Source organism: Gouania willdenowi, chromosome 6 (assembly GCF_900634775.1).
Source record: "Gouania willdenowi chromosome 6, fGouWil2.1, whole genome shotgun sequence".
In the NCBI taxonomy this organism is placed as follows: domain Eukaryota; kingdom Metazoa; phylum Chordata; class Actinopteri; order Blenniiformes; family Gobiesocidae; genus Gouania; species Gouania willdenowi.
This window is the reverse complement of record NC_041049.1, coordinates 23400904-23424916: the sequence shown is the minus strand read 5'-3', so window position 1 is coordinate 23424916 and position 24013 is coordinate 23400904. Positions and strand designations below refer to the sequence as shown.

At 37.6% G+C, this 24013-nt stretch overlaps 1 protein-coding gene across 10 annotated transcripts in view; it reads left to right on the top strand.

The window, feature by feature from the left end:
• nav3 (neuron navigator 3) overlaps window positions 1-24013 on the top strand; it is a 332783-nt gene that overhangs the window by 190466 nt on the left and 118304 nt on the right. For all 10 annotated transcript variants that reach the window (XM_028448750.1, XM_028448749.1, XM_028448748.1 and 7 more), the window contains exons 4-5: window positions 9850-9922; window positions 14031-14205. In XM_028448750.1, the coding sequence (XP_028304551.1) occupies window positions 9850-9922; window positions 14031-14205 (248 nt within the window). The remainder of the gene's footprint in view (window positions 1-9849; window positions 9923-14030; window positions 14206-24013) is intronic.

Below are 24013 nucleotides of genomic sequence, written 5' to 3'. Positions count from 1 at the left end.
TCACATGACTGCAGTCATTTTTGATCACAAGCTAATCACAACTGTCGAGAAAGAAAAAAAAAACAAAACAAAACATTAAAGTCTTCTAATTTCACAATAACAATCCCATACAATTTTACAATAATTATACAAAATATTGGTCAGAAAATGATAGAACTTTGACGTGAAGTTCTTGCAATAATGGATGGTTGTCAATTACTGCTTGGATATTGTAGATGCTTTATTGCTGTATACATCATTTTACATGTGTAAGTGTAAACTAGGATAGAAAATGTTGAAATCTATTGCCCTCTTGTGATCAAGCTGCTCTATATTTGTTACTCCTGCTTTACACAGACACACAGCAATGTTACCTATCAATGTCTGCCTCCCCTCTTCAAGCTTTCTGGGGTCTGTACACATGGAATGAAACTGAAGTGCAGATCTAAGGTGTAAATACTTACTTTCTAATAAAGAAAAGAATTGGATAAAAACAAAATACTGCAAAATATACAATATAATTTAAGTTATTTAAACGGCATTATTTGGTTTCAGGTATAATTTGGAAAATAGAATTTATAAATGCAACAATGTGCACTGTTGAAGGTGGTAACCAGCAGCTCTGCAGGCCTCAGCAGAACACTGGATGTGACATCATGTGCAGAGTTACCAGTTCAAGCTGATAGTTTCTTGTCCCAGTCTCCCTGCCATCACCTCCCAATTTAAAATATACTGGATTATATTTATGTTATCTGTTATACATTTTCTTTTAGCAATACATTGTAAATAATTCAATGAGATTGACAAAAAATAAATAAAAAACAAGTGCCAGTTTCTGTTGTTTTTGAATAGGGAAGAATACATTTATTTTTTTCTAAAATTTGTTCTCACAAAAGTTCAAATGTATCCAGAACAACTGTTTAGTTCAGTGTCAGATTTACTACAGGTTAAAATGTGCATTCACCACAGCCATTAATGTGTATTTCCTGTTCTATGGCATGACTAACATGTGGGATTAAAGATAGGATGTACAGTAGGTGATTACGCAGACTTATCATTCAGGGTGTGGTGCACAAATATTATACACATTTTTATAGAGTGACAATTGAGTCCATTTTTCACTCTGGCATCACCGGCTGGTCTGGGAACACATCAGTCAAATCTAAAACACAAATCCACAATCTAATCTACAAAGCAGGCAAGATAATCAATCAATCAATCAAACTGTATTTATATAGTACATTTCTGACATTTGAATTGTAGATCAAAGTGCTTTCTAGAAATTTGCTTATGTAAATGACAAAACTTAAAAATGATAAAAAAAAATTAAAAAAAAAGGTTTAGAGAATAGCACAATAATTAAAATGATGACAAAATAAAAAAAAAAGTCATAAATAAAAGCAAAACAGAGAAGGAAACAATTTTTAATAGGCATAAAAAATTAAGAACCATAAAAATTATATTTACAAATATAATTTAAAAATAAAGATCATAAAGCATGACATACAGTAAAAGCCAGACTGAATAAATATAGGTTTTTAGGCTTGCGTTTAAACATTGTGATACTGGGTCACTATTCTCCCAGCCTCCAGGAACTCTTTGATGTTTTTGTCCTGCAGTGTCCATCAAGCTCATCAATGATAACGCTTAAATTGCACAGTTTTGTTTTTTTTTTGTGTGTGTGAATGTTACACATTTACTGCCATAATGTTTTTCTCTGCTGGTTTAGTTTATTTTACGGTCTCATGGTGTGCTTTGATCTCTGTGGCTTTGATATTGACTTAAATGTTTTATTATCCGTGAAGCAGCACCTCTTCCCATACCAATGAAAAACAAAGAACTTTGATTATATTTACGGAAGAATGTAATAAAGTAAAGGAAAGGTGAGCTGTGCTAATATAAGAGGCTCACTCATCCTCCCAGAGTGTGCTCGCTAATTCAACAATCTTACATCGATCTGATCAAATAGAGTCTCATATGAGCTACAATTTTCTGAAGCTAAAAAAAAAACGATTGGATTAGATGTAATTACAAAAGACGAAGTGTTCAGTGTAAGCGGGTGTTGCTGCTTTCAGAATTCAACGGATTTAAAAATGAACCAAGTGCGTGGTACACCTTGGTTTTTCAATATTTCTGACAAGCTGCAAGGGATTAGGCTGGTCTGTATTTTCCACTTGACATGAAGTATTTTAAGTATAACCCCTCAATTATCATTCAGTGCCCATGTGCAAAGTGTCTGGATTTCTGTTCCAGTCTGAAAGGAGATAGTTATCTGTCCTTCAGGAAGTAGAAATTGAGGAGTTGGCCTGTTTATATCTGAAAAAGAACACTTTCATATTCCATGTGCATTTGGAAAAGCAATATAGGGTGCACTTTTTTAGAAGTGAGAAATGAAGGATTTAGGTCGTATCTTATTTTGCGTCTCCCGGAATCTTACTCGAGTGGAAAGTGTAAATGAGTAGAGAAATGAGGTGAAGAAAAGCAATTTAAAAGTGCACAAAGAAAAATGTGTCCAGTTTTACCAGGAGACTGATTATATGTGATATTTTACAAACTGCGTTAGAAAAATCCAACCGAGCTCCTTTAAAAGTGCAGAAAGCTTCCAAATCCAACTTTTTTTTAACTTCTGATACAATACTGATATTGCAACTTTGAGTATTGGCTGATACCAATATTAATCAAATATCAGCACAAATTATACATACCGTTATCACTTATTTTGTTGTGTGGAATGTTAGAAACGTGATGTTACTCAAACAGAGAACAATAGTCAGCAACAGTAGATATGAGAAAAAACTGACCCATTGATTATTAACCACTTGGTTACATAGATTATAACCTTAAACATGAGAATATTCTACAATGGAATAAAATGAATACAAAATCAACACAACATCAATGAATCTAATAAAAACAAAAATATTTGTATTTCAAAAGTGCTTAACTTAATAATAAGAATATTCAACAATTGAACAGAATCAAGAAAGAAAAAAATATATAATAATAATTGCAAAAAACAATAAAAACAAATTGCACTTTTAAAGTGCAAAATAACAACTCAAGTTCACTTCATTTAATATTTACTGTGAGTATTTAGTTCTGTCAGCTGCTGGATAGAAGTGCTAGAGCGGAGTCTCTAGCTGTGTTTTCATTACCCTTGGAAATGCACAAAACTGGTAATGGAACGACCTAAATTAAAAAAAAAAAGACTCAAATATCGCTAAAAACCTTTTATGCTTTCATGCGGGATTTCAGACGTTTCAATATTTAAATGTGTTTCAAAAGCGCTATGGAAACACTTTTTCCTCATATACACGTCACAGGACGTGACATACCTGGTCACATGATGTGACGTACATGGCGCGGTACATGTAAACACAAGAGGAGACCGATGAATTTCTTAGCATTATACTAAAAATGATTACTGCCACGTTAGACCTGAAACAACAAAGGGATACGGAGTGATTTAGGAGCTTCTGAGCGTATCTTCCTGCAGCGAAGTCTCGCAGGATGAGATTTCACAGGAGTCACGAGGCTCCTGCCCAAAACCACCTTCAATGGAAACACGTTCAAAGCACAATTTCACTTTGTCGACATTTAGAAATATCGCTTTTATTTTGCGAAAGTCTGTAATGGAAACCCAGCTAGGGATGGACTGCTTGTATTGGAGATTTTAGCTGCAGGTTATATTACGGATTTCCAGAATCAATATGGGATTGGGACACTCCTAATAATTGTCACTAATTCAGTGTAAAAACATAAAAAGTGTACATCTAAAATATAAACATTCCATATTATTTATTTATTTATGTTTAGATGTAAGTACAAACTCTTCATTAGTATTTGAAGATCTGTAAGATCCTCCCTAGGATTAGTTCACTCAGGCTCTGCTGCCATCTGTAATACTTTTGTACTGCAACTCTGTCACTAGAAAGAAATGTATTAAAAGTGATTATCAGGTTCCGCTTTATTCACTCAGGCTTTGTGGTAACTTTCCTTCCCTGATGGCTCATTCTTTCCTGCCTTTAGCACCTCCTGACTCAGTGAGGTTTGCCTCATCGAAAATCCTTTCTCAAATTGCTTTTAATAGCATGGGTGAACCCGTCTGATGCCAGCCTAACTTGGAAAATTTAATGATACTGGTTTCTCTGAAAGCTGTTAGAGGATGCCACAAAGCCAAGCCGCCCACAAAACTATAGTTAAACTTTGCCAGAGCTCTGTGGGACATCATTGCCCCAGCAGTCATCAACGCCTTCAATCATTATTCCGCTGGTTTACGTCATTTTGGAAATGAATGCAAACTAAAAACAAACAGCGGTTTTGTCTAAAAGCCTCAGGAATGAGAGAGTGGGTGTCATTGAGGGCTTGGACTGAAGAGGACTGGAACTCTTCAGAGATACTCTTCCATCAGCTGTCTGTCAGTGATGCATCCTCTCTTTTTCCTAATAAGTCCTCACGCGTGCATCATTCATGATAAGTAGTTCATGTTGGACGGTAGATCAAATTTTTAATCCAATAAGGACCACAGTGATGAGCATCTCAAGTGCTGCTCTGCACGTGTCACTCTAGACTCAAACATCACATGTGCTCGCAGCATGGGGGGAAAGAATCTGGAATCCCACATGTGAGGAGAGTTTTTGGATGCCTGCTGCGTGAAATGTGTGTGGTCTTTAGCTGTGGGAGGGTGTGAGATGTGTCAGGCACATGGATGGGGATTTTTGCCTTTCTGGGTTACTGGGTCTGTGGATAAAATGCTCGGTTTGGTATAAGGCGGTTAGCTGCTACGCATCTTTTATGTTTGTTAAAGAAATTTGCTGGACTCGCAGATGTTACGGGCCCCTCTTGGATGTTAAGCCAAAGGCTTGAGGGGCCACAACCTAAACAGGACGCTACAGCAGAAATAAACTTTAACATGTTTATTAAAACAATGTTCTTAAAAAGTATCAACGGAATCAAAATTAACTCAAGGAAACAAAACGGATGTGAGACCCTGCCCAAACGGAACAAAAGTAGGGAGGACACTGGGCCAACTCTATACAGGGCCGTCACACACACCACAAAAACAATAAGCTTATATCAATAGAAACACAAAACAGGGCTACCACTAACCTCCAGTCCAAACTAAAATAACAAACTTATAACATGTTGAGTGGAGAGCAAGAAAACTCCTCCCCTTATGTCTGCTGCTGGTCGATAGTGTCATGCCTCCTTTTGTCTGGTCCCCTCAGTCCTTTTATACACTTCCTCCTGATTACTGATCTGAATCAGGTGTTTTGGGTGAGAAGCCTGGCCGTAATACAGCGTGATTCAAGTGTAGGTTTGTGGGCCGAACGCAGCCCAGCATCTACCTTCTATTGCGGTCCACACATGTTGATACAAATCCATGAGGTGTAGAAGTGAGAAAAAAAAAAAAAAAACGGGTCAATGAGATCACTCAACCAAAGTTTGGACTGGATCAGGGAAGCAAATTCTATTCCGTTATTTTCCAAGACTTTGGGGTATTTCCAATCAATATATCACACATCTGACGGAGCGCTGACTGACAGGCAGCAGCGCAAACAAAACACGATTAAGCATTAAAAATGTCTCATGCGGACAGGAAGTAGTAAAATGGGCACGGCATGTGTGGATATTTGAAGAAACTCACCGGATTAATGAGGTTTAACTGTGTAGTGGGCAAAAGACACAGCTCATTTCTCCCTGAGCTCTACCAGCTGCAGAGAAAAGCACACACGGCTCTGTGAGGAGAAGCGACATGTATCAATTATTACATTTTATTACTATTAGGCCGAGACCAATATTTAACTTCAGATCACCAATCACAATATAGCAATTTACAGCATAGTTTTTGTTTTTTCAACACAATAAATTTCACTTCCGCTTGTTACCCGAGCGCTAATCTGATGTTGACATAAACAGTTGTTTGTTAATAAAAGTGGTGCTTACCACTAGAAATGTTTTTAAGAAAATGCGGCAGGATCCGCACTCAAACTGTGACACGGTTTTTTATTTACTCTCTGTTCATGTGACTGTTTACTGCAAGACCTGCGCACATGCCTCTGCGTACATCTGTGGAACCAAACGTGAGTTTAGTCCATCGTGCTTATCTTCTTTCAGTCTCCTAACCGTCTTCTTCTCATTCTTTTTTATTTCCCGGGTATTGTGACGCCTCTCCAAGCCACAGAGAATGCGTAACAGCCTCATTTGACATCACGTCTGCAGAACTGCTCGGGGGGAAATCAGCCCCAGAACAGTGGTACCAAATGTATCACACACTGTTCAAGGCAATATGGAGAAATATGTGTCTGCTCATTCTCTTTGCTTTTGGGCACTTCATCAAACATTAGCATTAAAAGACTTCAAATTAATGTTTATTTTTTTTCACAAATCCTGCCCTATGCTCTTTTAAAATGTAGTAAGCTTTTGTTCCAAAGACATTGTATGTATGTACGTGTAGGAATGTTACATTCTACATTTTTATCACAAGTATGAAGACATCAAGTGTAAGCCAGACTTATATACTCAGCAGTGTTTATTATGTTAGTTACTAGTTACCGGTGTTAATTCTGGCAGTGACGTGCAGTCAGGGTAGGCAGGGCCTACCCAAGGGTGAATTGATATTTTTATTATTTGTTTTAATCATAATATAATAACTTTTCAATTTCCGATAGCCTACAGTACCTATACGTTTGAAAGTGTCAGCATGTTATGCTTTTCATAGCCCAAATGACTAAACATTGCTATTTCCTGGTACGGCAGAGTCGCTGCACAAGTCACTCTCACTACTGCGCTGTATTACGGTGAAGGTCGAGCAGAGCACTGCTGCTCTGCCTTTCACCAAAGGTTAGTACAAAAGGTTGTCATTTTTTCAACGGATGCTCTGTCGTGTCATTAGATGTATCTTGTTGGGAGAGTATGGAGGCTATATTGAATATTTGTTTAAGTTTCTTTAATGGTGTTTTACGATCTTGATTTTTTTGTTAGATTAACACTTACCAGCAGAAACATATAGAATTATCATTGGTGTCGACATTGGTGGTCTCGATTTGCAACGCCCTGCCTACCCAACCCTAGTGCTCACGGCACGTCACTGAATTTTAATGACTAAAAACGTGCGTCATAGTTTTTGTCAACTACATTATTTAAGTGACAATAACTAAACTATGAAAAATTAAGAAAAAATTATGTGAACAAACTTTAGAAATTGATATTTTCATCAACTAATAAAAACAAAACTATCATTTTGTCACTTGGGATTATTCATGTGATCATGGGATCGCATTGGGGGGGAATGAGGGAAACTCTGAGTATCCCATTCCTAAACACGAGGTATGTTCTTCTCTGAGTATGTCACCATGGTAACATTGTCCGTGAACTAAACCTGGTCGCTGGCAGGTTTTATCAAAGAAACCCTGGGTTTCTACCTGGCTCCGCCCACCTGAACACTGCTTCTTAAGGAACACTTTAATGTACCTTGACACTGTTCTTTGACACACATTAGTAACATCACACACCACAGATATGCTCACATCAACTAATGTTGTGCCTCTTTATTTTTTCTTTGTTTTTTTTGCAATCTGTTGTTTTCTTTATAACATTGTAGATGCAGAGCATTTAGTGAAAAACACTGAGAGGTTGATCTGCATTAAAACGCCTACTGACGTCTGTAGTAAAGTTCCCTGGGTACGAACATGTGGCAAATGTAAAGGGGAAAAAGTCCATTTTAATGAATACACACTGACTTTACATTGTTTAATACTGTAATATAGGTGGATGTATGGAAATCATGGTGTAAAAGTTACTGTGGCGTAACGAGTTAAGGCTCCATTATTGAGAGCGTAGGGTTGAGGGTTTGATCCCAGGCTCAGTTTTTTTTTTTTTATGAAGTCTTTTTTGGACGTCGACACGACTCTGGCGACTACATTACATTAAAAATCAATATAAATGACGCAATGTCAAGCTGCCTTCACTGTCGTTGTAGCCACTGTAGTGGGAGGGCTCTCTATGCAGCAGCCCTCTGCTGTTACCACAGCTTCTCAAACACAGTTTTATTAATATTATTAAACGTTGTCACGTCCCTGGCGCGATGAAGTGATGAAGCGACCAAAAAGCGGGACTAATTATGGGTGATTTAAAAGATTATAGTCGTTGAAGTGACGCTCTTAGTGAACGCACCTTTAGAACAGGCTCATATTCCGCAAACACCGGCTTATTTCACCCATCAGGGTGAATAAATCACTCTCTTCCGGGTGGTTGCCATGACAGCTCAAGTAATCTCCACTCCTTTGTTGATGGAACTGATTACCATGGCTTTTCATTGCGCGTGTGCACTAAAATAACCCAAGGTTTACATACTCAGGTTTGATTGACCCACTTCATACCAGCTGTAATGGAATCAGATACCCAGAGTTTCTCATCGCGGGGTACGTTGACCCAGAGTTCATGGACAGACTCAGAGTTTGTTAACCCTCCTTTATGGAATACACCTCAGGTGGATCAATAGTAATTGAATCTTTAAAAAATGCACAAACTGTAATGCTGGATATTTTTGTCGACAAACTGTGACAGATTTAGTCGACTAAAATCTTAATGTCATTCCGTTAGCAAAATTAGACTCTAGCTGAAATTATTATTGTTTGTTTTTTTGACAGGAACAAAGTACATTCATCAACATTACAGTAAATGTACCAGAGTTAGCCTAATGGCTATTTTTCATCTGCTGTCCCTGGACAACTGTTACAAGTCACCCTTAAAACAAAATCTATCAACATTAGTACAATTAAAAAAAAAAAGCCACATTCTATGAAATTATCACATTCTAATAGTCCAGATGACTACATTTTGACTAAAACTAAGATTCATTTCAGTCAACAGGCTGACACTGAATTGAAATTAGCTATTGAAATGAACACTGATACTGACATAGTTCATGGATTCTTTTTAAAGTAAAACATGAAATTTAAAAAAGATTGAAGTTTTTCCTGTCTTCTTAAAATATTTAAAGATATGAGGAATAAATGTTGCACAGTGGAGTTGCTTGTGAACACAAATCTTGTGATCACAAATCGAGCCAAATCAAGGTCATGAAATTATCACCCATTCAGCCAAAGTCTGGTATCCCTATGTTACATTAGCCTTAAGCCAGTGAGGTCATTGCCATCCAGCTTTGTGAAACTCATAAAACCTCATACTTCTTTTGTAAATATGACTTACCCAAACTGTATTACACCACCCCATTGCTATTAAACAGTGAGCAAGCATTCAGAAAAGAATAATAAAGCCTTGTTAGAGCGAAGTGTCAGTTACAGCCAATGAATATTTATTTCCTGTGAGAAGGTCCGGGAGGAATGCCCAGTCTGCCCTTTGGTTTTTCTCGACATGCTGCTCAATGCAGAAAACCTTGACCTTTAACCTTGTCACAAAAGGCCTTTTAAGGGGTAGTGGGTTCTGGTTTCCATGCTAATCAAGACACCCGTTAGCTGCTCTTTAAAGATAGCAAAACAGCTATGATCACAGTGAAACCAACAGTTAGCCATGAAGGTGGCAGTGAGTTGAGAAGAGTGTGTCTCCATGAGTAATCCAACATTGTTGTCAGTCCCTGTATGTCAGTAGATTACTACGTTAGAATGAGACCAGCATGTGCCCTGTTTGAATGTGTATGCAGCCTTTCTGACTTGTAACACAGAGTGGTCGTCGTGTCATGCAGGTCACTCGGGGGTTGGATAATAACTACACAATGATGTCCTTTATGCATCATAACACCAATCTGAACCCTCTGCCCGGAGACATTTAGGCCCATTCAATGTTAAGGATTGTCACGTTCCTGCTGTGTGTGCCCCTTGTGCTGACTGTGTGCTGTCGTCCCAACAGATCGAGAATGTGGATGCCTGCCTCAGTTTCCTTGATGCCCGAGGAGTGAATGTACAAGGGCTGTCAGCAGAGGGTAAGAAAACACACACTTGATCAGAGTTACTCCTTCACACCCAAACCTCTGCATTAGCTTTCCATCTCTTTACACTGGATAAACCCTGGCTTTAATGACATACTAGTATACTTACCAGTAATGGAAATTATATCTTTATTAGCCTAGGCTTTAGAGTTTCTCCGTCTTGATCTTCCACCGTACCGTGGCGCTCCAAAGAGCATCAGAATGGATTGTAGGGGATTTAAATATGGAAAGAGACTGTCACCCACTAACCATTGATGTATGGTTGATACAAGGATTTTATGATAGTCATAACCACTGGCTGCTGAATTTGTGGAAAACAGAAAATAAAAACTCTCGTATTCATGCCACAAATGTCAGTTTAGTTGGAAAATGTACACTATGATTGTGATTCAATCTTGTGTCACTCCCTGGCAGTAGATTGTTGCGATGCTTAATTTGAGACTTTAGGTTAACACCATGCAAAGAACATCAGCTCATGTGGAACATGTGACACCTGTTGCACAAACAGTATTTTCAAATGACTATTATCCAGAGCGAGACTCACTGCTCAACGCTATGCTGTTTTTATATTTTTGTAACCACGCGTATAACTCACATTATCCCACTTAACCATATCCATCACAAATAGAATGCATCATAACAAACAACACAACTAGCTTTTCATAAACAAGGCTTTAAAACAAAACAAAAACTGATGTACCATTGCTTCTGTATCAGACTTTTGTCTGAAATGCCTTAACCTGTGCATGAGAGCTAAGGACTCCTAGTTTTTTGCTCCCTTTTGAATGAAAAATGCTTTGGCCCTTGACCTGTACAGTAGCAGAAACACTAGCCTGACACACTGACCAACAGCCCTAGATTTTCTGCCCCCGGCTACAGCACGAGCATTAAAACAGCAGGGTGACTCACTGGGTCTGGAACGTCAAGGGGAGAGTAGGGAGGGGGGATTAAATACATGAGCTGTATGGTTGCAAGGTTTTCATTGCTGCTGGATTTCATTACAACCTTCTTTTAATGCCCTTGACATGTGCAGGGTGTGTTTGGAAGCTAATGTAGATATATAGCAATGTATGCCCGTTCAAGTCTATTTACATTAACTGAGATATTTCCATATGCAGGGATAATCTTGTACACTGCGTAGGAAAGAGTGTTTGATCTGCGTTAAGGAAACCTAAACTGAGCGAGGGAGCATGTCAATGGTCTGATGATTTAAAACCCCTTAAAAATAAAAAAAGACCCAGGAAGTTTGTGACTCATTTAGCTACATTTGTATTTAGTTCCTGTTAAGCAATACACAGTGCTATAGAAATCCATAAAAGTTAGAGTCTATGGTAAAATGAATATACCTTATAGCGGGTGTGAGCAACCTTTACCACAGCGGGGCCACAAAAACGTGATTGTCCGATCCGAGGGCCACATTATCAACATTCATGTCAGCATTTTAAACAATGACCGATCTGAGCATTAAAATAGTGAAGAACAATGAGTTTGTGTTGTCATTTCATGTGTTTTTGGTCATTTATTTTTTTGTGGTAATTTTTTGTGCTTTCTGTTGTTGTCTTGTGTGTTTTCACTGTTGCTATGTGTGTTTTTTGAAGACATTTTGCGTATTTTTGTCTAATTACTTTATTTGTTCTTTTGTGTGTAATGAGTCAATTTGTGTATTTGTGTTGCCATTTTATAGACATTTTTTCTGTCTTCATTTTCTGGATTTTGTTTGTCGTTTTGTAATCTTTGCATAATTTGGCGTAGTTTTTCTGTAGTTGTTTTGTAGTTGTTTTGTGTGTTTTTGGAGCCTTTTTGTGTATTTATGTTGAAGTTTTGTTTATATTTCTGTAATTTTCTGCAATTACTAGAGCGAGGGCCACATGTGGCCCATGTCTGCCTTATAGCTTATCAAAGGGAATTTGAGTTCCTTTAAACATTAAGTAGTTGTGTTGATCTGTTATGAGAACATATAAAACACCCCTAAGAATTTATCTTGTACTGTGGTTTTCATGGGAACAACCCACTGGGTGTTTTAGCCACATGACAACAGCAGCTCCCCACTGTGGCTCTGCATCTATTAGAGACCTCTCCCATTCATTCAATCCTATTTCATTATTTTGCAAAATCTGGATGTAGTTTGAAACTGTAGGCGAATTACTAACAGGACTGCAAACATGTGTTAAACAGCATTTTAATCCGAAAGGGTGGAATAATGAAAATTGTAATTACATGTACTGCAGGAGGAAGATCAATAAACAATAGTGTCAGAGACAGGAGCAGTGAGAGCAATGCCATCCATTATTGTTTTCCTCCTTCTAGCTGAAGAGTTGGCGCTTGAGTTTGATGTATCCGTACGGCCTGAAGTGGATTTGACAAACTCCGTGATCCCTCATCAGATGCAGTTGTCGAGTGTGTGATCTACAGTATTTCAGCCGTCATACAGAATGTTACTCAAACCAGTCAGTTGTTCTGTAGCCCAAGTCTTTGTCAGATCTGTGAACCCTGGGGGAGTTGGGATGTGTCGGGGGCTACCATCAGTAACACACTACGCCACCAGGAACTCAAATCCTGCAGTGCTAGACGTGTCCCCCTGCTTAAGCCAGTACATGTCTGGGCCCGTCTGAAGTTTGCTAGAGAGCATTTGGATGATCCAGAAGAGGATTGGGCAAATGTCATATGATCAGATGAAACCAAAATGGAACTTTTTGGTAAAAACTCAACTCGTGTTTGGAGGCGAAAGAACACCATACCTACTATAAAGCATGGGGGTGGTAACATCATGCTTTGGGGCTGTTCCTCTGCAAAGGGACCAGGATGACTGATCCATGTAAAGGAAAGAATGAATGGGGCCATGTATCGTGATATTTTGAGTGAAAACCTCCTTCCATCAACAAGGACATTGAAGATGACACGTGGCTGGGTCTTTCAGCACGATAATGATCCCAAACGCATCGCCCAGGCAATGAAGGAGTGGCTTCATAAGAAGCATTTCAAGGTCCTGGAGTGGCCTAGCCAGTCTCCAGATTTCAACACAATAGAAAATCTTTGGAGGGAGTTGAAAGTCTGTGTTGCCCAGCGACAGCCCCAAATCATCACTGCTCTAGAGGAGATCTGCATGGAGGAATGGGCCAAAATACCTGCAACAGCGTGTGAAAACCTTGTGAAGACTTACAGAAAACGTTTCACCTCTGTCATTGCCAACAGAGGGTACATTACAAAGTAGTGAGATTAACTTTTGTTGTTGATCAAATACATATTTTCCACCATAATTTGCAAATAAATTCATTAAAAATCCTTCAATGTGATTTTCTGGATTTTTTTTTTCTCATTTTGTCTGAGTTGATGTATACATATGATGAAAATTACAGGTCTCTCATCTTTTTAAGTGGGAGTACTTGCACAATTGGTGGCTGACTAAATACTTTTTTGCCCGACTGTATAGGTAAATATGGTGATTAATAGTTTCTCCCTGTATTTATACTAAATGAGTAGGAACATTAGAACAGTTCAAACACTGTTCCTGAAGATAGAAAAAAGTCAACATTGTGAAAATGTGCCACCCTTAAATGTGAAGCGATTGACTACAATTTTGGTACAAATGCTTACAATGTCAGTGCATGTTCGCTTTCAGTTCTTTGTTCTCCTGCAAAAGTGGACTTTTTTTTTGCTAAATGACCAGTTTCTTCTGCAAGCTAGAAAGCTGGACAATTACCGCTAATCTTCCCATTAGCTAGCCACATGTTAGCCCACGTTTGAGTGAACTGTTGACACTGTATGGTTTATACACTGTTCTTATGAATTCAGGTATCTGAAACCGCAGCTGTTAATGTTTAACATTTTAAACAGTATTTCAATATGTCAACACATGCTAGGCAGAAAAAACTCAGAAGCTAAAATACATTTGTTTTAAGCCTCCCAGGGTAATGCTTAGTGACTTTGTTAGCTAAAGCAGAAAAGTAATACCTTCCACTGTGTCTTATGCACAGCAAAAAGTGCTAGATCACTGTGAGTTGTTGTAATATTGGACACAAATGTAGTTTTTATGATGGGGAAGTCGGTCATTAACTACCATAGCAGTAGATACTTAAATCTTCCTTTCACTGTGTCTCTCCAGAGATCAGGAATGGCAACCTAAAGAGCATCCTGGGCCTCTTCTTCATCCTGTCACGCTACAAGCAGCAGCAACAGCAGCAGCAACAGTATTACCAGTCCCTGGTTGAGCTCAGCCAGCAGACCTCCACCACTGCACAACCTCCCAGCACCTACAAGACACAGGAGATGCAGTCCAGGTATGTTAGACTGGGACCAAACCTGTAAATAGTGATTGTTGTGGGCAGCAGAGGATGCATTCCTCTAATGTCTGATGTATAAAATGTTTGATTTTGGGATTCAAATTTAAGTATAAGCAAGAGCAGCGTTTGTGTGCCGTGACAGATCATCTGGTGTGTCGTGGAAAATTATTCAATTTCACATAATTGCTCTTGTGACAGAGCGGCTGTAAGCTCGTCACGTCCCACAGAGTGCACTCCTATCTCCCTCTCTCTCTCTCTCGCTCTGCGCTGCGGTTGAGAAGACGGTGCGCTTTCACGTTGAGCGCAGCAGTGTTTGTGGATGCGCTGACAGACTGTGCCTTGTTTCTCCTGAGTTTCCCAGCTTTAGTAGTGCTTTAGTTGTGCTTTAACGGTGCGTTTAACCTAACGGGCACACTCGATGTCTACTCACCTCACCTGCTGCTCTCCTGTGTACCGCCTCCGTGTGTGGGCGTGTGGGTTAAACCGGACCATTTCCGGAAATCACATTATATAGCTTATAGTTGCGCGGATGTAAAACATGTGATGTGGAATGAACTATTTTCCAGGCGTTAATGTAATGATATGATTTATTTGTGCTATTTAGATTTCATTTAAGAGGTATGAAGAGAGTTTTTGTTTCTGTTATTTTATGTCCCATGAAGAATATATATATATATATATATATATATATATATATATATATATATATATATATATATATATATATATATATATATTTGTTGTTGTTGTTCGTTTGATTCCTATTAAAAAACACTCATAGGAATTACTGCAGATTGTTGATTGCACTTTTCATTAGAAAAAAGAAATATGAAACATCATAAAAAAAACTTGTCTTTGTGCTTATTTGATTGCTATTGCTGATTTTATCATTCTTATCATTCTTTGTTTTTTAATATAGGCTACAAAGTAAATTTTTTTTTTACATTTTTGGTTGGTGGTATGCCTTGGAGACTTTTATTCGATGAAAAGATGTATCTTGGCTGAAAAAAATGGAAAAAATGGGCGAAAAGCAGTCGAGAGTAGCCAACAAAGTTGACACAAAAGAGGAAACAGATGGTATGTAATGGCAGAAGATGGCTTAAATGAGCAAAATGTATAGTGAAAAAAATGAATAGTGAAAAAAGGCAAACATGTAGAACAAAAGAGGCAAATTGTAGAGAAAAAACAAAACAAATGTAATTCATTGGGCAAAAGATAGTTAAGGAATCGAAAAAAATGGATGAAAGTGTCAAAAGAACTTGCAAAAATGGACAAAAATGAGGAAAAAGGGATATTTATTGGAAAAAACAAAAGTCAAAAGTCAGTTTTAATAATTGAAATGAAGACAAAGCCACATGTTGAGTGTCACTGACTTAATAACAGCTTTATTATAGTTTTAGTGAAATAATTTAATAAACTAAAATGTGAGTTGACGGTAGCACACCCTCACTTTTAAAATCGCTGCTCCACCCCTGCTTGTTACCTTATATATATATTAAATAATGTATTTCTTCCAATCCAACATACTACAATATTGTGGCACATTGTGCTATTCCAGAATCATCAGGAAACTTTAACATTTAACAAAATCCCTGTCTTAATGATTTACTACAGTTATGCTACTATAAATGAGCCGATGCCTTTAACATAGGCAGTTACAGACAAACAAGCATTTCAGAAATGTTTTTGCTAAACAAACACATGCCATTTCCTCTGTACAGCTCGTTGGAAATTAGTAAATTTATTTTATTGATAAATAACAAAATTATTCAAACTGAAAATATCAAAGATTTGAAAAAAACATAGGCTGTCAAAACAAATTGGACGAAGCCAGAACAGAATCAGAGCGTGATTGACACGTCTGATGATAACAGATTGATGAGCTGAAGGTCGAGTTAGTGTTTGAAAGTCACAACAGCAGCCAGACACATTTTCTACTTTATTTAATTCAAGTCCTGCAGCATGAAAGGAAAGATATAGTATCAGTATAGTACCTGAGCAGCACCATTGAAGCACATCAAGTCTGTAACACTGGATGCTTCACTCACCTTGTCATCATCCTCCATTATTCCTCTCGCTTTATCATTTCTTTCATTTTACCCAAATGGAACTCATGTAATAGTGTTAGAATAACTGCACTTTTATATTATTACCATCAGTTGTTCTCTTGATAAATTAAGATGGATATTACTTTGACAGTTTTGTTTGTTGTTCCATGTTGTTCCATTAAAAAAAACAAAGGTTAGACTATTTTCACATGTATTGCTGGTATTACAAATTAATTGTTGAACTCTGTAAAGTTAAAAAGATAATGATTACATTGCCTAAAATGTGCATTTGAGTTAAGCCTAGCCCTATCCCAGTTATGTTAGTTTTAGCCATCTTATATATTTCTAGTTATTTGGAACACTTTTTCCAGGAGACAAACAAGATAAAACCATTATTTTCCTTTGCTTTGAAATCAGTAAAAGTCTGCAATCATTTGTAGGGTTGGGTATCGGTTGGGCTTTATTGGGTTTTACCGGTGCCTGCGCCGTATTTTTTAAACCTTTTCGGTGCTTAAACTATGCTTAAACTGGTACTTTAAAAAAAATGAAACCACATACACTTTTCAGGGCCAAATTCAATACATTATTACTTTAAATAATATATATACAAGTAACATACAGAAATAATAAATAAACAAAAACATTTAAATATTAAATAAAACAATACTGTATTAAACTATATAATACTGGAGATTATTATTGTTATCATGATTTTATTTGTCAATAATCATTTATAGCCTTTGTAAAAAATAAAAAAAAGGAACTTTTTATTTCAATATATATTTTTAAAAGCTATAGGGAGCCGTTGCAAAAGAGTCAAAGAGCCACATGTGGCTCCTGAGCCGCAGGTTGCAGTAAACCCCTGAGCTAACAATCTGTTGCGTTCCTGTGTAAATGCAAAACTGTGCCTTTTAAATCTGGTTCAACATTTTGTTTACAAACACGTCTTGTTAGGAGCTTAACATTCAACAGAGCGAGCGGACACTGAGTTGAAGTATAGACATGTTGTTGTTGCACGTTGAACGGCAACGGTGTTTGCTGAGAGGAAAGGCTGCTGTGTCATCATCTGTGACGATGTCTGCCATACTGGCAGCGCTGGGCGCGGGACTCACTGGCTGCTGCTTGTGTTGACGTGCTGGGCTCCGGGTCACGTAGGTTATCAAACACGGTGCATTGTTCGGCTTTTAAGTAAACTCCATATGGTCTTTTATCCTCTCGCTATCAGTTATCAACAACAGGTGTGCTGAGTAGCGGCACTGTCGTCACGATCAACAACTGGGGGGGTGGGGGGCACCGAAATGTTCGTTTTTATTCGGTCTGTTTACTACCGTTTACATCGGAACTGGTGCCACATTGGTACCGCGTTTCGGTACCCAACCCTAATCACTTGTCTTCACTAAACGACAATGAATATGGAATTCTATTAATAGACGATTAAATGATGGTAACAGTCTGGTATGAAGACATGTTTCTATGTTTAACTGTTGCAAAGCTGTGAGTGAAACAATAAAAGGCAGTCAAAGCAAAGGAGGCCTTGCTTCATGTGATGCAAATAGACATAGCATGCCTGGAGAGAGCATCTAAACCAAGGACTAACATGCCACACATTAGCAGCATTCTCTCCCATCCAGATCAAATTACCGCGAGCCCTGTGTGTGTTTGGCTGGGCCGTCAGAACCCATAACTGTGTGTATGTGTGTGTGTGTGTGTGTGTGCATGAAAGCAGTGTGATAAACACGCTTAGTCGCAGCTCTTGAGGAAAAGGGATGTTTGTAAGATGATATTGTCAGGAGCTTTGACTTCGGTCTGCTTGGATCAATTAAGATATGGTTACAGAGGGGTTAGTGTGTGTGTTTGTGTGTGTGTGTGTGTGTGTGTGTGGATGGTTATCAGAGGCACAGCTGACTGCCGTTCCCACCCGGCTTCCCTCCCCCAGCAACAGGTGGAGAAAAGAGGGGCAAAAACAGTGAAATATCCCAAGCATATATCCCTCTGTCCTGACCAATATGCTGAATTAATACAAAACACATGCACTCACGTGACCAATAAACCATCAGATTGGCTTTTTTACTGTGATCTTTTTTTCATGTATTTTCAGTGCATATGGAGACTGAAGAAACAAAGATTCTTACCTTTAACTAACATAGCACCAGCAGCTCATGACTCATTCATGTCTTAAAGCCGACGGCCACAGTAGAGGTCAGAGGATTAGACTATGTATCTGATCAAGGAGGACTTTATCTCATCTATTCACAATGGTCAACATCTAAGTGTTTGAGAAGTTTGGAAGAAAATGGATAAATGTTGCTTCCTTGCCATGTACTGTATAGGTAGTGTTAGGTTTTGTCTTCAATGGTTCAGTGAATTTCAAAGTAAATTAAACTTTCCAATGTGGGAAAGACAAGATAAGCACTTGAAACCCAGTACCAAGCAGATGTTACTTCTTTCTATTCTTTGTATAAGAATGACAGGAATATATATGTATAAAAAAATAAATAAATAAATAAAACTGTTACATATACTGTAAGAGCTTGACAATAGATTGTGATCTACTAAAGCAACGATTCTCCACTGGTGGGTCGGGACCCAAAAGTGGGTCGCGGATCTGTACTGGGTGGGTTGCGGAAAGCTGGCCAAAAAAAAAAAAAAACTTAATGTCTGTCATGTGTGACTTGTCTTTTATTTTGAAAGAATCTTTTCTTTTGACAGGCATGCTGTGAAAAGCATGTTGCACAGAAAAATATATAGATTTATGTTTCAAAAAAGATTATACAGTATATGCGTGTTTTCAACGGCCATCTTTGAAAAAACCTAAATTTGGTTGGTTGAATTAAAAAAAAAAGAAAAAAAAGTGGGTCGCGATTTGATGACCGAGGCCAAATGTGGGTCCCAGGGTGAGACGAGTTGAGAACCCCTGTACTAAAGCATTTACCACTGTTGGTCACATATCCGTTTGTATATTTATATGTGTATATATAATTATGTGTATATGCATATGTATGTTTCTTGCATGTAAACTGTTTTGTGAAAGGAAGCAACCACTGATATGACAATTACAAGGGTGGAAACTTATAAGTTCACTTCCTCCCACTCCTTTTTGAGTTCATGTATAAATATATATGAAAGTATGTTAATTTGAAAAGAGTCATGTGTTTTTGTAATGTACATTGAACTCGGAATAAACAATCAATCAATCAATCAAAATATTAATTTAATTGAGATTTTTTTCTTGAAATTTGTGTTTTCTATTGTAAAACTTTTTTTTTTTTTTTTTAATTAATTTACTTCTACTTCATCTACTTTATTGTATTATTTACTGCACTATATGAAACTTGTAGAAACTAACTTAAACTGCAACTTTAGGAACCAATCCATTCAACAATAAACTTCCCTTTTGCAATATACTGCAACTACATATTCAACATAAATAGGTGACAATCACCCTCAATGTGGTATAGCCAGTGCTTGCATTAAAGAATACTTTATGGAAATATGTAAAATAAAGTAAGTGTGGCATTTGACAAGAGACCTGTGTGAACACATTTAAGTGGGTTTGACGTCAGGTTATTTCTTTCTTTTTATTCATAGTCAATAATCATTCACAGGCTGAGGCTCAGAAAAAGCCACTCATCAATCAGATTCATTTCCAGGTTGAAGAAGAACTTTAGCCTTTTCTATTTCCCATCGACGCTCTCTTGGTTTCTCAAGTAACATCTTTCTGCCGCTCTAAAGAAAATGATCTTGTGACACCTGACCTCATACACTAACTTTAGGGATGCGCTATTTAACCATTACGTATTCATTTCACACCCAATGAAAAAAATGACCACCAATGTCAGTCAAAACAGATTTGCAAAGCAACATCTGTTTGTCTTTAAAGACGTGAAACATACAGTACAAATCGTACTTAGTACTGTTGTACTCTCACGCCATGTAACAATGTTCAAATCTTAGATATTATATCAACAGTTATAGGTTTATTGCTTTATTTTTTCACATCTGCTCTAGCTCACACATGTGTATAATTAATCAGTACATTAAGTATGAATATTGGTAATTGTGTGTGTGTTTTTAAGCTCACAAATGCTTATGGCTTGGTGTGTAAATGTGCTCCCTCTGCTATTTTCAGGACGTCATTGCTAATCTTGGATCATCTGATTACAAATTGTATGTTTCCTTACTTCTAGAATTCAAAACAAAGTTGTGCGATTGACTTTTTTTTTGTGACATTGAAGACATTTTTATGTAAATTTGAGCTTTTTCAAGAATTTTAAAGAAAGCTACAATTGAACACACCAGGATTATTGCACTGGGAGCTTGCTGCGCATCTTCAGTTCTGGCATCCAGTGCTTTCTATAGATTGCACCTGTTAGATTTACTGGGTGTGTGTGTGTGCATTTGTTCAATGGGGAACTCCCAATTGGACAGAGTGCGACAGCCTGGAGCTACAGGGGGCTTTTAGCATTGTAGGGTCAGGCGTGTGTGCGGCCTCCCTCTTTGTGCATCATGTCCAGGGGCGAACAAGTTGACCCCGTGATGTGGCGCTCCTCCCGCCTGCCCACTGCAGTGTCTCGTGACAGGAAAAGCCGTTTGCCTTATGGGAGAGCCAACAGCCTGGCCAAGACTGACGTCTCTAATAGGTACAGTTGGAGCTCGGCAGCGCGTGTGTGACGGAACAACTCCACTTTGGATTTTTCTAGAAGTCAAGTCTATTTGTTGGGAGGATGGAATAATATTAGTGCATCATGAACTGGTAAATGATTCAATTTTGCTTGCGCTAACTCTGAATACTTAGTTGTGAAATGTAATAATATGGGTTATCAATAGAAACGTATTGACACTATTACTTTTGGGTACTAGCCATGCTTCATCAACTTAAGATAAATAACTTTTGTTTGCTGTGTGTTGTTGAAGTATCTTTGTACTGGCAGTGCAACTTCAAAAGCACTTTTAATAAATTATTTCACATTCTTTTTAGATTTTCTGGAAATGTTGGCAAATTGTAAACAAGTACAAGAACATTTCGTAAATAGTAATGAACTCTAGCAATGCTCCTTTCTAGATTTAAAGAGCAACCAAACTCCAAAACAAATGTGTTTGGGTATGAAGTCATGTTGTCGATTGATTCTTGTCCAACTCTTTAGTCATTTTAGTAGATTTGGCATATATTGTTAAAATGTAAAGAGTGATGTCGTCTATGGGTTGAAACCATGCTATTATAATCAAATTTTGCTATTGGCTGAGAATGGTGGTCTGTGACGTTTTGGTGGTTTCTTAGGTAACAAACCACCACTGTTGTCTCCGCCCCTCCTATAAAAACTAGCACCTGTCGACGCTGCAATATATGGTGAGTTGGTTGGATTCAGAGAATTGTAAATAGAATGATATAGTGAGTATGTCAGTACGACAGATTGTTTATTGGATATTTTAAAATATAGACTGGGTGTGTCTCAACTGCTCCAAGAGCCCCGCCTATAATGAAGGCATTTTTATAAATTTCCACCCTAGATGCAGATCAGCAGAAACCTTAGGGTTAAGTGATGTGGTTGAGTTAAACTGTGAAAAAAGTTGGTTGTGAATGAATTTATCAAGGCATTGATGACAAACTGTTTGTTGCATCTGCTTAAATCAGGGGTCTGCAACCTGCAGCTCTAGAGCCTCATGTGGCTCTTTGACTCTTTTGCAATGGCTGCCTATAGCTTTAAAAAAAATATTGAAAAAAAGAGTTGTTATTTTCTTACAGAGGCTATTATTGAATAATGACAAATAAAATCATGATATAACAATTTGTTAACCTAAAAATAAATCACGTTGCAGATGCAAGATACTGTTTTGTGGTTATTTCTTGATGTTAATTTATTTTGTCTTATTTTAAACAGTTTTTAAGTTGCCATTGACATGATCATGATAAATCTAATCAAATTAAATCAAACATTATTCTATATAATTTGAACTGGATAGAATTCAATACACTGTATTGTCTTCATTAATGAGGTTCTTTTTGGGCTCTGAAAATAAAGGTTGCAGACCCCTGGCTTAAATGTTTGGGATCCCTGTTGCCTTATGCCCTCAGCAATTAAATACCCCTCCATTTCAATAGGTTGGCATAGGTGCAATCATCTTAAAAAAAATAAAAAAGATAAATATTATGTTAAGGTATGATGCAGGAAAACGTTTAGAAAAAGACTGAGATTGGCTAAACTTTACATTAGATTGATGATTGTAGCAGTACAGAAAAACAGGTCTTGAGAATGAATTTCTTGTCAATTCTAACCACGTTTTTAAGGCTGTTGGTCTGAGCACCATGTAGTCTAAAGCCTTCTTTAAAAATGAATTATTCCAAACCTATTCATTCCATACTGCACTTCTCAACTGAATATACACAAAAAGAGACATCCTAAAAGGATGTAGAAGTTATTGGAGAAGTGAAATGTAGTTAAACTGGAATGTGATTCACACATTTCAGCACATTCTGTCACCGCACATCATTAACCGGCATGTCACGATCCATATAGTTTATGATCAACATCTTAGAAAGGTCACTGTAATTATGCTCTGCTCACTGCTCCAGAGCTTGTTGGCATATAAGGGCATCAAGGCAACCTGCACAGTCGATTAAAACTACACTGTGAGTGGACACTTCATCACCGGTGCTTCAGCAGGGACATTAATTGTTCTGTGGAAGGTGCAACGGGGTAGAAGCTTGTGAGTAACTCAGAGTAGAGATGTGTCAGAAATCAAAGGACAAATAGTTTCTATAATCACAGCCTTTTAATATTTGAAAATCTGCTTAGAACAAGTTTAGGGGTTTCTGTGTATTGAGGCAGAATCACTGGGACACCCCGTTTTTACTGGTGAAAATTGAGTGCAAAGCTTTTGATTTATTTTAACGCTAGACTTATGACTACTGCATATTAAGTTTACATTGGTTTTCTCTCAAGTGTAAATTGGAAAAAGAAAATTTCAAGATTCACAGTATGTTCAAGGTATCAAAGACAGCATTCAAGTCAATGGTCAGATTTAGTTTGGGCTTTAGTGTTTTGATAACATTTTATTTCATTTAGTTCGCTGGCAATTATCGTTACAGTCGACTAAAAATACAATAGTTTAGTCAACTACATCCCTAGAGGCTTTAGTAGCAGTAATCAAACAAATATAGCAAAACTGTAAATTTTACATATTGAAGTGATACTGTGTAGATAAATAGGTGACAGTTACAAAGCAGCGTACAAATGCATGCGTTAACTCAGAAACAGAATCAGAAATATCTTTATTTATCCCAGGGGGAATTTACTTGTGTCACAAAGGCTCAATAAATATAACAAATGAAAAGAGTGAACACCAAACAAAGAATGAAAGAAAGATAGAAAATGTACATAATTAGGTGAAAGACTGTCAATGAAATAAGGATTAAATACAAGTGCACGCATTACAGTAGAAAAAAATAAAATAAAATAATAATAATAATACAATTATACACACATAATACAGATACATACAATAATATATATAGATAATAAGAATAACTCCTTACTGGAATCAGTACAGGAAGCAGCTGATTTTGGTCAATACCAGCAGAAACCCACCTGCAGCTCGTGAGACCAATGTAATCGATAATTTGTTTGCATTTGGTTAAAGTCCAGTTTTCGTCTGGTGAAAGACTGTCGGTCGCAATAACGATATTGACTAAATTAAAACACCGTGGGAGCACCCATGATGGGATGCCTGAAGCACATTTTTCAGTCACACAGTAGCGT